This window comes from Dama dama, chromosome 20 (genome assembly GCF_033118175.1).
Source record: "Dama dama isolate Ldn47 chromosome 20, ASM3311817v1, whole genome shotgun sequence".
Lineage (NCBI taxonomy): Eukaryota > Metazoa > Chordata > Mammalia > Artiodactyla > Cervidae > Dama > Dama dama.
Window position 1 is genome coordinate 101,434,934 of NC_083700.1, and position 11,317 is coordinate 101,446,250.

An 11,317-nucleotide genomic window follows, 5' to 3' on the forward strand; every position below is an offset into this window, starting at 1 on the left:
AAAGGGCTCTGAAGGCCCCTTCTTAGCATCAAAGAAGTCTGTGGGCCACATAGGTTAAGAAGAAGGAAAGAAGGGCACTTCCTGGGGAGGGGGGAGGAGGCGGCTCCAGGCTGGTCAGAGGTCAGGGGTAAACTGTGTCCTTCACTGGGGAAAGCAGGCCCAGAGAAGGCTCTGACTCTCCCAAGTCCGCCCAACCTTGAGTAGGTCATTTACTTCCACACAGCAGAAGGGACACCCTCCACCTGGTTGGCAGTAGGCAGGCAGGAAAGCAGGGTCTCCTCCAAGGAAAGGGAGGGTTTTGCCCATGGGACCTCTCCCTCCCAACGCTGAGTTCTGGGCAAGACCCATGGAGAGTGGGGGAGGGGCTCGGGCATTTGGAGGATGACTTGAGGGGGTCCAGTGGGACGGGGAGGGGTCCCTGGGGACAGCCGGGGAGCCTCAGGACTCCAGGAGGTACTCCAGGCTCAGAGGGAGCATCCTCCCCCCTTTTTCCGCCCTCATCCTGCCCTCCTCCCTACCACAGAGGCTGAGGCGGGCCGGGCGCCCTGGGAGGAGGCGGTGTCCCTGGCTCCCTGCCCACCGGTGCAGGGCTGGACGGGCAGGGGGCGGAGCCATGCCTGGCGTTATAAGAGGCAGCCAGGGCACCGAGGCAATGAGCTATCGCTCAGCTTGGCAGCAGGACGCTGGCAACAGGCACACTCCGCACTCCAGCCCAGCCTGCGCGCTCCCTCACCACCATGGTCGCCATGCCCACCGCCTTGTGCTCCATCGCTCTAGCCCTGCTCGTGGCCCTGCACGAAGGTGAGCTCCCCCGGCCTCCGCAGCTGCAGCAGCCCCGAGGCTGTTTGTCTGTGTCTCCTGCTGGGGCTCTGTGCCCTCCAAGCCAGCCGGGCAGCCTTCAGGGGCAGGAGTCAGGCGGCTTGGGGGCTGCAGGAGGCTGTGCTATCAGAAGTGCTGCCGTCCCAGAGCAGCCAGGGGTCCTTCCAACCCAGAGCTGCTGGGGCTTCCCCAGGCTGGCCCAGGGCTCCTGAGCCCTGAGAATGCCAACTTCCTCAATTATGCAAGAGGAGGAGCCCGGCAGGTCCCCCATCCCAGCTGTGCCAGGCGCCCTGACCCACCTCTCCACTTTTCTCTCCCTCCTGTGCATGCAGGCAAGAGCCAGGCCGCTACCACCCCCACCCCAGAGCAACCAGCGCCTTTGCCCCGGGCCCGAGGCTCCCACCTGCGGACTCGACGTTGCTCCTGCAGCTCCTGGCTCGACAAGGAGTGCGTCTACTTTTGCCACCTGGACATCATCTGGGTGAATACTCCCGGGTGAGCTACTGGAGGGATCCAAGAGGGGTTGCAGGGGGCAGGGGTGGGGGATGCTGGCATGCTGAGGAACCCCTGACACACTGCAGTTCTCCCTTGGAGTGTCGGGCTAATAACAATAGCAATCAGCTATTGCTTCAGTTCCCACATGGGGGCTGCCTGAGCAAGACAGAGGGCTGTCTCCTGAGAATCCTGACAAAAAGCCTGGTCAGAAAGTGTTGGCTCCGTTTTCCAGATCAGGGAACTGAGGCTCAGAGAAGTTAGGTGCCTTTCCCAAGGTCACACAGGAAGGAGTAAGTGGTAGGTAGGAGGCTCCAGCCTAGGTCTGCAGATGCCAGAGCGCACAGCGGCTCTGCCACGCTGCCTCTGCATAATCTCCCAAGAATAATATGATTAATGACAGCACCCATGTCTTGACTGTGCCAGGCCCTATGCCAAGCACTGCTGGTACGTTATCACCTCGTGAACGCACCCCTATCCTCCCCGATGAAGCAGGGACTGCTGCTGTCCCCAAATGACAGACAAGAAACCTGCCCCGTGTCACCCGGCAGAGCTGGGGTGGGGTCCCAGTGCTGTCTGTTCTGTCTGCACCCGCACTGCCTCCGGGCCACTGCATACTTCAGGTTGAAGTTTCTCTGTGTGTTTGTGTTTTTTTTTTCCTTCTCCAAATTGCAAAAGACAAGAGAAGCCCGGCACGTAAGCGTGTGTGGAGCTAATCCGCATCCAAACACTGGCTCAGGGCGGGAACCCTGCCAGTCCCTGCGTGCTGGGTCTACCTGGAGCCTCTGCAGCTCCAACCACACCGTCTAAAATTAGCTCGGGTGTCCGAGGTGCTGGTCCGACCGGCCACGGGGCCCTGCCCTTCGCCTGGCCCGCCTCAGACAGACTGAAACTGAAATCGATCTCAGCCAATCTAACAGGCCTGTATACACACACGCACACGTGCAGGTCAGGCACACTCACCATTTTAAAGTCAAAACTCCAAGAGACACTTGTGTCACCCTTCCAGGCAAGCGGTGATGGGATGGAGGCAGCTTAGCTCTGAGCCTGAGTGTTCACTTCTATGAGAGGGCACTCTCTCCCTTCCTTCCAGACTAGCTGGGGGTCTTCTTTGAGAACAGGGGGACCAGCCTGACTCCATCAGCTCAAATTGCTGCCTGGGAGTGGAGAGGGGCAGGGAGGACAGCTCCCACCCCTCCTCCCCATGCTGAGAGTCTTACTGAGCAGGACCAGGGGGGTTGAGAGGGAAAGAGGCCCAGAGAGGGTAAGGGTCTTGCCCAAGGCTCCCTGGCACGTAAGGAGGAAACTGCAGTGGGAATTCTTGAGGGCAGGAGCTGGTTACTTTTGCTGCCACCCTGGCGGCATGGATGGCTGTCCCAGTGTGCCATGTGGATAGTCCCAGCTTGCCAATGCCCCTGGTTTATCTAATCCTCTCTCTGTCTCTCTCCACCCTACACCACTACCTTGCTGGCGGCCCGCCCACAGACAGACAGCTCCTTACGGCCTGGGAAACCCGCCAAGACGCCGGCGCCGCTCTCTGCCAAGGCGCTGTGAATGCTACAGTGCCAGGGACCCCGCCTGTGCCACCTTCTGCCATCAAAGGCCCTGGTAAGTGGGCACCCAGCCTGCAAGGGGCCAGAGGTGACTTCTGGCCTGGACCTGCTCTGGAGGGCAGGGCGTCTGGGAGGCCAGCAGTAGTGTAGTGTTAGTCACGCGGTCGTGTCCGACTCTTTGTGATCCCACGGACTGTAGCCTGCCAGGCTCCTCTATCTATGGGATTCTCCAGGCAAGAATACCGGAGTGAATTGCCATTCCCTTCTCCAGGGTGTCTGGGAGGCCAGCAGAGGCGTGGCTAAATGGTGGAAGGGGGGGAGGGGAGCAGGGTCTTGGGGGTCCAGAGGCTGCCCTGGATTGTGGGGCAGCCTCCCTTCCTGCAGGGAACCAGTCACCCTTGAATATTCCCCCCGCCACTACCCCCAGCTCTGGGGGCTTCTGAAAGCATTGTGTCCCCATTGCTGAGCAGGAGGAATTCTCCCTAGGTGACGGCTGAGGCAGCACAGGCCCAGAGAGGAAACGGGACTTGCCTATCAGGCTACACAGCTAGTCAGACAGAGAACTGGGCCTTCTGCCTTAGTCGCTGGGCTTTGGGTTCCGACCTGAGGCTCGGGGAACTCTGGAGCTTTCTCAGTGGAGAAGCAGTAACTGGAGTTAGGAGGCCATGGCACCATCCCCGAGATGTCACAAAGCTTTTGCCAGTCTCTGAGCTCTCCGGACCTTCCTCCCTCCACACGGAGCACTGGGAAGGCAAACAGTGACGCCACGCTCCCCTACCTCCCGTTCCCATGACGGCGTATGAGAAACTCCTCCCTGGAGACCCCAGCCGTGGCTGCAGCCCTGCCTCAGTTTCCCTGCCGAGGGCCCTGCTTGGCTGCAGGTGGCTAGATTCTGGGAGGCCAGCCACCCTGCTGCCTCTTTCTGAGGCTGAGAACGCATTCCCAGTAGCTCAGTTTTCCTCAGGCCCCACCCCACCTGGGAAAAGAAGGATGCCAGATGCACAGGGTGGAAATGGATCTGCTCCTGAGTGCGGGTCGGGGCGGGGGACTGGGTTGGGCCTGCAGCCAGGTGGCCTTGGGGCCCTGGACAACCCCCTCACTTGGGCCCTAATGATGTTCACTCAGGACTGAGGCGGTGGCAGTCCCAGTCAGCGGGTCCCCTGCAGCTGTGTTCCAGGATGGCAAGACTCAGGCCACGGCGGGAGAGCTCCTCCAGCGGCTGAGGTGAGGGGCGCCCACACCAACTGATTGCCTTCTGTATGCCTTGCACATTTCCCTTATTCTCCATATGATGCCTTGGGTCCTTATGGGGCAACCAACAGAAGCTCAGAGAGGTGAAGGTGTTTACCCAAGGTCACACAGCAAGCTACGGCATCTGGCTGACTCAAGAGCCTATGTTCTTAACCACTAGACTCTTTGTTACCGCCAGGCCTGGTAGTGGACTTTTATTGAGGGTTTCAGGGTTTGCAACTGTGGAAGGTCCCCAGGTGTTCATTCCAGCTATGTCTGAATCAAGCATCTCCCACATGCTGGGGTCCAAACAGACGCTACCCAGACTGTTCTCTCCCCGGGTCCCAGACTGGACTGTCTCCCTGGTAGCTACAGCATGGCTCATCTCAAGGCTTGGCACCCAGGAGGTGCCCATGAATGTTTGTCCAGCCAAGCTGACTTAAGAACAGAAACCCACAGCCAGTCATGTGGCAGGGTGGCTGAAGGGGCACCGTCTGAGCTAGAAAGTCCCAGCCCTGCCCCAAGCAAGCTTTGTGACCTTGGTCTGCTCACTGACCTTCTCTGTGCCTCTGGTTCCTGTCTGTGAGGCAGGAACAACGGTGCTATCCATCTCACGGGCTCTTGTAGGTTAGAGCAGTTGACATACTTGAAGAGCCTCAAGAAAGCCCAGGCCCTATGGGAGCTCTGAAGGTTTTAGCCATCCCCAACTTCTGTCCCTGAAGGCTCCTCAGGGCTGCCCAGTGCCGGGGTGCAGCCTAGCCCCTCAAAGGTCCACATCTCTGTGAGGAGGCAGAAACATAGGCAAAAAGACAGGATGACGGGCTAGGCAGCGCCCAGGATATACTGAGGAACTGTCTTAAAAAAATAAATAAATAAAGTGAAAGTGTTAGTCACTCAGTCGTATCCAACTCTTTGCGACCCCATGGACTGTAGCTCACCAGACTCCTCTGTCCATGGAATTCTCCAGGCAAGAGTACTGGAGTGGGTAGCCAGTCCCTTCTCCAGGGAATCTTCCCGACCCAGAGATAAACCGAGGTCTCCCACATTGCAGGCAGATTCTTTATCATCTGAGCCACTAGGGGGGCCCAGGAAATGTCTTAAGATGAAAAAATTCAAGGTAAGGCTTTGCAAGTACTTGGCATTCTATAATCAGCAAAGAGGGTTTTTGCCAGTCTGTACTCAGCCACACACCATTTCAGGCCTGCGTTTATTTTACAGACCAAGAAAGGGGTTCAGAGAGGTTGAGACCCTTGACCAAGTTCCCAAAGCTGGGAACCAGCCTCCCAGTTCCCAGGCTAGAATGCCTTAAGCCAGAGTGAGGCCACCTAGACGATGGCAGAGTCCCCACCAGGGTCTCAGCCAGATTCAAAGGACTGCTAGGATCCATACATATCTGGATTGGACCACCTTGATCTGGACCTTGAAGAATGGGCATTTTAGGACAGGGAGTATGGAGTAAGCGGACGGTCAACAGCCTGAGGAGCTGCAGGGACAGAGGTGTGGAAGTGAGAGGGCAACCAGGGGGGGGGCCACTGGGCTGCTCTTGGCCATCCAGTCACCCTGGTGGCTCTTGATGTGGAACATCAGTTTTGTCAAAGCTCCTTGTGGGCAGAAAAGCTTCTAAACTGCCCCGGCCTCTCCTTGATGTTCAGACCTTGTTTTCAGGGTCAGCTGTGGCCACCCTCTGACCTCCTGGCCATGAATAAGGGATCCAGACCCTATGACCGATGCCTCTAACGGGCAACTCTCAAGTGATCTGTATCTCCAGAGATGCTCAATTGACCTCTTTTCATTCCAGGGTTATTTCTGCAACCAAGATCCACTTTGCTAGGCAACAGCAGAAAACAACGAGGGAGACCAGACCTACACACTCCAGGCAGAGGAAGAGATAGCTCTCGACTCTGGGAGAACTTTGGGAAGGAAGCCTGTGTGGATACAGGAGGAGAGGGGCATCCCAGAGCTGGGAGACCTTCCGACCTGTTTCCTGGGCCAGAAAACCCAGCTGCTGGAGCAGGCATGAGCTCTGGCCTCCTTGCCCTGGGGAGGGGGCCTCCCTCAAGGCAGCTCTGTGACACCAGGAAAGCTATCAGGCCCCGGGCTGCAGCGTGGCCTCCCACACTGGTTCCAGTTCCAAGGCCCTGCTGAACGGAATGGCATGCGGAATGTGCTAACCTGGAGGTGTACTGTCTGGTGGCTGCAAACCAGGAACAACGTGCAGTGGTGGGCACTCACACCTCAGCCAGCCCCAGAGGCCGAACAAGCCCTCCCAGGGTTGAAGTCCCGGCCCCCCCCCACCCCCCCGCCCCCGGTCTGTCCCCTCCAGTCCTCCCTCTCCGGTGTCCTTATTCTCCACTCATACCCTCGGGACACTCTTGGTGAGAAGGGCCTGCACCGCTTCACCTGTCTGTATATAACTTATTTGCTCTAAGAAATTTGATGATTCCGATTATTTATTTTAACGTATTTTTTTAGACTCTCAATTATTTACCTGCGAACTTGTGTTTGTAATAAACAACAAAATGGTGCTCTAGCATTTGGTCTTGGTTGAGCAGGAGGTGGGAGGCACTTTTCAGGAAGGGGCTGCTTAGAAGTGAAGGGAACAAAGGAACAGGGGGAGAGAGCCTGAGGCAGGTGTGGAGGCCTGAGTTCCACACCCCTGTGCCCGGCTGGGCATCGCTGGCTGCTGACCCATCCTCTCTGGACTTTTGCCTATCATGTGCCTGGACAGCCATTTGCAGCTTTGATATCCAGGGTTCCAGGACCTGAGTTTCTATCAGGCCGGTAAGTGTTGGCCAGACCTTTCCCTGGAGCATGTTTCATAGGAGCCAAGACTACGAGGACCCACTTCTGCTCTAGTTGCCACCCCTGAGATTCAGAGCAAACCTGTCCATTGAGGGCTGTGTGCTGTTCCAAGGCTGTGTGCAGCCCTACTGGCCGGGGATGGCTGTTGTGATGGAGTCATAGGCTGGTCCTTGTCCCTCACCCTGGACTTGGACAGACCCTGCTGGGGGCGCTCAACACTTCTCTCACTAAAGAAGCCCAGGGCTCTAGCACTGGCTTGGCCGATCCTGCCAAGGCCCCAGGAAGCTGCTCACCTGAGTCCCAGGGACAGCCAGAAGCCAGGGCTACCCCCGCTGGCAGCTCCCGAGACCGACAGCCTCCACTGCTGCCAAATCCCCCCGCGAACAAGCTGTTCCCTTTCCCCTGGCCAGCCTCTGCTGGGAATGGTACGCTGTGGCCTGAGCCAGTTATTGAAAAATAATTATTTACACACTACTCTAAGCCTGCCTTGTCCTTGGAGCCAGATTCCCTCCTGGGAGAAGAACATGTTGACGCATATTGGACTCCTACTGTTTACTGGCATTTTACGCAGATAAACTCCCTTCATCCTCACGACATGACAATCCCATGATATAGGTACTTTTATTGTCCCCATTTTACAGATGAGGAAACTAACGCGCAGAGAAGGCAACTAGTTTTCCTGGGGTCACGCAGCAAGTAAGTGGCAGCATCAGGATTTGAACTCGGAGTCTATAGTACGCATGTCTGTATGTACCACTAAGTATTTGTTGATTGAATTCATGGATCACCATTGTCGTATGACATTGAACAAATCTTCCTCTGTCTGAGCCTCGGTTTTTTTAATGTATAAAATGGGAAACAATAGTCTCCACCTTGTAGAGCTGGTTGTAAACCCTAAATGGATGAGTTATGGTGCTGGGCTCAGTCCTGGGCCTGATGAGAGGCAAAGGCCGAGTGTCAGGCCGTTAGAAGCGATGATGTAACAAGAGGACAGCCACAAAGCTGCAGGGAGTTTCGGGGAGCTTGGGGCTAGCTCGTGTGCTGAGACACGGTCAGAGAAATATGAATGACTCAGGTGTACTCCATAGCCTCAAAGAAGAGTGAGACTCACATCAGTAGAAAGAAAGTGAAGAGGGAGCCCCAGACAGAGCAGACAGGAAGGGTAAAAGATTGGCAATGGGAGTAACAAAGGCATTTCCCATGGAGGACCCCGTGTGGCTGGAGCATGGTGCAGGGAGAGCAGCAGGAGATGAAACCAGGACTCCATGGAGGCCAAAGTAGGGAGACTGGACTTTCTCTCATGGGCCATGGGGACCCTCGAAAGGTCTGTGGGCAGCAGGGACCTGGTAAAGCCAGACTTTGAAAAAATGCCAGCAGAGGGCCACACAGGCGGAGTCTGAATGGGGAGACAGAAGGCAGGGAAGCAAGTCAACTGCTGATCCTTAGGGATCCAGCCTGGTGGCTGGGGTTGGTGATGGAGCCACCCAGTCACTTCCTACCCAGGATTCCGGCATACCTCTCAAATCTCATTGAGTCTGACTCCAGATGAATCTCACTCCCCAGCATCCTGTTCAAAATAACCCTGCCCCCAGGGAACCCCCAAAGCAACAGCCAACGGTCAGGCTAGGCAGTGGTGTGGGGCAACCCCAGCAGGGCAGGAGTGATCAAGACCAGGTAGAGGAATGTATGTTGAAGGTGTGTCAGAGGCCCAGGGAATTAGGCATTCACTGCCCGGTCAGAGTTCAGAGATCAGCGACCAAATGATTAAGTAAGAGATGATTAGAGGGAGGCCCAGAAGGCAGGTAAAGGCCAGGTGAGACCATAACCCCCAGGATCCTTGTTCTCAGGAAATGGGGGCCCCTGGTTTGGGCCACTCTAGCCCTCTAGCCCTCTGCCAGCCATATCTTTCTCCCCAGATGTGAAGTTTGCAGGGTGAGGGGTCATGAAAATCTAAAGTCTGAGCCTGCTTCTAAACCACATTCCTGGTAGCCGGGGCCTCAGAAGTGTGGGGGAAGGTGGGATAGAGTTTGGAAGAAGCAGAGGAAAATTTATGAAGAACTGTTGCCAAATCAAACTGAACCCTGGGAAGAAAGGCGTCAACATTTTAGAAGGCGTGTCTGGATTTTATGGGACAAAATTGTCCCTTTTTCCTGCCTTTTCCATAAATACTTACAGGTTTGGTAAGGCTTTCTGAGTTAAACTTGTGTTCCTTTTAACTGGAACACCAGGCAGAGATAGGCCAGAAGGGGGCACAGGGTGACCCAGATATATTCAGGTCATGTACGTGCATGGAAGCAGAGGCAGAGGGGAGTGGGGTCCCATGTCCAGGACTAGGCAGCCTGATGCATATCCAGGCTGCAGACTGGCCCTTTCCTGCCCCGGACTGCCTCTCCCTCCACTCTCTCACTCAACAAAGAACCCCAAGGAATAGTTTCACTCTTGCTGTCTCACTCTCTCTCTGAACCTCAGGGATTTCAATTGAGAAAAGTCATTTGCCTATCAGGGCAATGAATGATTGGAGTGTGGCCATCCAGGCATTCAACAATTATGAACAATCACCGTTCAGAGACTCCTGTAAATAAGACAGACACAGCCCCTGCCCTCACAGGCCAAGAGGAGAGCCCTTCAGGAAAGCACTGTTCCTATGAAGGTAGAAGTGAAAGCAGGCATTCATTGAGTGCTCATCAAGTTCTTCTTGCACATGGATTCTTGCAGCAACCTTATGCAGCAGGTGTTATCATTGCTATTCCCATTTTAGAGAAGAGATAACAGAGGTTAAGCAGCTCACCCAAAGTCTCATGACTAGCATGTGGCTGAGCTGGGATTTAAATCTCAGGCTCTCAGTCTGCATGCTGTCCTGCTGCTCTAAGCAGGTAGATCCACAGTGTGATTGAGCCCCTGGGGTGGGGGAGTCTGAGAGGCTTCCTGGAGGAAGTGACGGTGAGCCAAGTGAAGGAGGGGGTGGACAAGAGTGTCCAGGCAGGGGGAATGAATAGTGTGTAGGAAGGGGGCTATTCCCTGTGCTTAGTCATTCAATCCCGTCTGACCATTTGGGACCTCGCGGTCTGTAGTCCGTCAGGCTCCTCTGTCCATGGGATTCTCCAGGCAAGAATACTAGAGTGGGTAGCCATGCCCTCCTCCAGGGGATCTTCCCAACCCAGCAATTGAACCCAGGTCTCCTGCACTGCAGGTGGATTCTTACCAGCTGAGCTACCCGGGAAGCCCATTCTCAGCCCCTATCAGGGAACAAAAGAGGGGCATGGGGAAGGCTGGAGAGGGGCTGCTAGCAGAGGTGGGGGCGGTGCTACAAGCAGGGAAATCCACAGCTGCTGTCGCCCCTCCCCCAATCCTGAGACAGCCTCAGACAATGTGCCCCTGGAGAATATTGCCATGCCTGAAACATACCTTTGGATCAAACCATGCTTGCGCCCCTTGGGGTTTACCCAGGCTGGCAAGGAAGACAGCCAAGGCAAAGTGAAGGGACAGGAGGTGGGTGGGTTATGGGCTGCCCTTCCAGCTGTGTGCCCTTCCCATCTCCCTGGGATCTCTGCTCATTTCATCCCAATGGCGTTGTGGGTTCACAGGGACGGCTTGAGGAAGGAGTAGGGCTTGCACATGCTGGGATGAGGGAAAGGGCCGGCGCATAGAAGAATCTGAAAAGAGGCAGCAAGCCTGATTGGCAAGGGCCAGGCTGGGAACAGCATCCAGTGCCAGCATTTGAACTTGAGTGATGGGGAGCCAGTGAAGGTGGCTGATCAGGGGAGAGAGCCAGGACAGGAGCTGGCCTTGGGCAGCTGGCTTATCCTCAGCTCTTCCTGCCTCCCCAGCCAGTGCTTCCAGCTCAAGGGGGCCCTCTCAGCCCCTCGCAGGAGACAGCAGTGTGGGCCTTGCCTCCGCCTGCCAGGGATCGGAGCCAAGAGCCCTCAGCAGCTCGGAAGGGGGCCATGTGCGGGCCCGCCAGGAACCCTGGAAGAGGAATGTGGCCTAATTAATTCTCCAAAGCTCAGAGGGCCTCGCCTTGTGGGAGCAGCTGCCAGGACAGGCCTGCCAGGACGCCACGGGCCCAACCCGTCTATCACTCAGAGCTCGGGGACAGCAGGCTGGAAGCCTGGAGACAGGGGCCCAGGGGGCCAGCCCCTTGCCTCCAGGTACACACGTGTCCTCCAGCCCCTTCACAACAAATAGTGTGATAATAGTAATAGTAATAACCAACAGGCCTTGAGGGCTTAACGTGTGTCAGGCTCTGTGCAAAGCCTTCACTTCTCATCTATTCATTACAAAGGACCAGTGACAGGGGAACTGTTACGATCTCCATTTTGCAGATGAGGAAACTGAGGCTCAGATGGGTGAATTTCCCTGGCCAGGATCCTGCAATCAAAAAACATAAGCAGGGAAGCTAGGATTGGGATGTAGGCAGCCTG

General features: G+C 56.0%; 1 protein-coding gene across 1 annotated transcript; it reads left to right on the forward strand.

The window, feature by feature from the left end:
• The first annotated feature begins 667 nt into the window (after positions 1 to 667).
• Positions 668 to 6,506, forward strand: EDN2 (endothelin 2). Its single transcript, XM_061120076.1, has 5 exons — positions 668 to 801; positions 1,152 to 1,314; positions 2,797 to 2,919; positions 3,990 to 4,088; positions 5,893 to 6,506. Exons 1-5 carry the CDS (start codon positions 738 to 740, stop codon positions 5,984 to 5,986), a joined length of 543 nt encoding a protein of 180 aa, XP_060976059.1. The 5' UTR covers positions 668 to 737; the 3' UTR covers positions 5,987 to 6,506.
• Positions 6,507 to 11,317: the final 4,811 nt, after the last annotated feature.